The 2,025-nt window shown below is 48.8% G+C and overlaps 1 protein-coding gene across 1 annotated transcript; it reads left to right on the forward strand.

Annotated features, from left to right (window-relative positions):
* The first annotated feature begins 721 nt into the window (after positions 1 to 721).
* Positions 722 to 1,735, forward strand: LOC133761050 (casein kinase I-like). The gene has a single exon (XM_062193698.1). The coding sequence runs from the start codon at positions 722 to 724 to the stop codon at positions 1,733 to 1,735; it is 1,014 nt and encodes a 337-aa protein (XP_062049682.1).
* The last annotated feature ends 290 nt before the right edge of the window (positions 1,736 to 2,025 follow it).

Raw genomic sequence — 2,025 nt, forward strand, 5'->3', positions numbered from 1 at the left:
CTTAAAGTAGCAGCTAAGAGCACTGAATTTGGACCTGTTTTCTTCACCAATATGCACAATCAAAGCTACAGAATTCTAAGAACCACTTTAACTCCGACATGCAGGTTTTACAGCTTGAGTTTTCAATCAATTCAAACTATGCAGATGATCCTTTTAACTTCCTCTTCCACTTACATAACACCTAAAAGTGCATTAATTCCCAAACCCCGTGTGTGGATTCTTTATATGTATTTCTTTTGTCAGTTTATAACTCAGTCCCCTCCTCATAATTTTAGAAGATGATCTGCACCACTTTAGCCGTTAATTTGCTCCGGGGCCTGCAGACATTTTCTGTTGGCTGGAGCCCGAGTGACAAGATGGCGGCGTGGGCGGAGCACCGCGGGTCGCCTCGGGCGGAGCCAGCGACACCGCCACCCTGACCCTCTGAGGCCCTTCTGCAGGCCGCGACGTCGCCGCGACAGCAGACGGCCACAGCAGCCCAGGAACAAGCGGCCCAGGGTAGTAACCGCGAAAGCGGCCCTCACCATCGGCGCGCTGACAAAAAAACCCGACTGCGCGGCGGTGATCCGCCCCCGCCGGCCGAGTCTGGGCCCCGTAGCGCCGGGAACGCCTCCGCCGGCCGCCCTGCCGCCTCGCTCCGCAGGCTCCCGCGTGCCACTCGGAGGCCTCAAACGGCCCTGAAGCGCTGCGTGTGGCCTTTGCCCCAGCCTCTGTCTTCAGGATGGCCAGCAGCAGCGGCTCCCAGGCCGAATTCATCGTTGGCGGGAAGTACAAACTGGTCCGGAAGATCGGGTCCGGCTCCTTCGGGGACATTTATCTGGCGATTAATATCGCCAACGGCGAGGAAGTGGCCGTGAAGCTGGAATCGCAGAAGGCCCGGCATCCTCAGCTGCTGTACGAGAGCAAACTCTATAAGATTCTCCAAGGTGGGGTCGGCATCCCACACGTACGGTGGTATGGACAGGAAAAAGACTGTAATGTGCTGGTCATGGATCTTCTGGGGCCCAGCCTCGAAGACCTCTTCAATTTCTGTTCAAGAAGGTTCACGATGAAAACTGTCCTCATGTTGGCTGACCAGATGATCAGTAGAATTGAATATGTGCATACGAAGAATTTTATACATAGAGATGTTAAGCCAGATAACTTCCTCATGGGTATTGGGCGTCACTGTAATAAGTTATTCCTTGTTGATTTTGGCTTGGCCAAAAAGTATAGAGACAACAGGACCAGGCAACATATACCTTACAGAGAAGATAAAAACCTCACTGGCACTGCGCGGTATGCTAGCATCAATGCACATCTCGGTATTGAGCAGAGCCGCCGGGATGACATGGAGTCCTTAGGATACGTTTTGATGTATTTTAATAGAACCAGTCTGCCATGGCAAGGACTAAAAGCTGCAACAAAGAAACAAAAATACGAAAAGATTAGTGAAAAGAAGATGTCCACTCCTGTCGAAGTTTTATGTAAGGGGTTTCCTGCGGAGTTTGCCATGTACTTAAACTACTGTTGTAGGCTGGGCTTTGAGGAAGCCCCGGATTACATGTATCTGAGGCAGCTATTTCGCATCCTTTTCAGGACCCTGAACCACCAATATGACTACACATTTGATTGGACAATGTTAAAGCAGAAAGCAGTCCAGCAGGCAACATCTCTCAATGGGCAGGGTCAGCAGGTCCAGACCCCTACCGGCAAGCAAACTGACAAAACCGAGAATAACATGAAAGGTTTCTAAACGTAAATTACAGAACAAAGAAGCATAGCAGATGATCAGAGCAGTATTTGTTTCTCCTCTAATCTAGAAATTTTAGTTCATAACCAGTGGTTGCGGACAATCATTTTTGGTGTATAGAATTTAAATTCATTATAAATTGGCATGGGGCAGCATTGGTGATGTTGTATCCTGAGTTGTAGCTGCCATAGATGTGAATATTAACTGAGATAGCGAAGCATGGTGTCTGGTTTTCTGTTGCATTTTTTTCAAGTGGAAGAGTTCACTAAATGGTTGGCACTTAAAAATGGAGA

Source organism: Lepus europaeus, chromosome 5, assembly GCF_033115175.1.
Source record: "Lepus europaeus isolate LE1 chromosome 5, mLepTim1.pri, whole genome shotgun sequence".
In the NCBI taxonomy this organism is placed as follows: domain Eukaryota; kingdom Metazoa; phylum Chordata; class Mammalia; order Lagomorpha; family Leporidae; genus Lepus; species Lepus europaeus.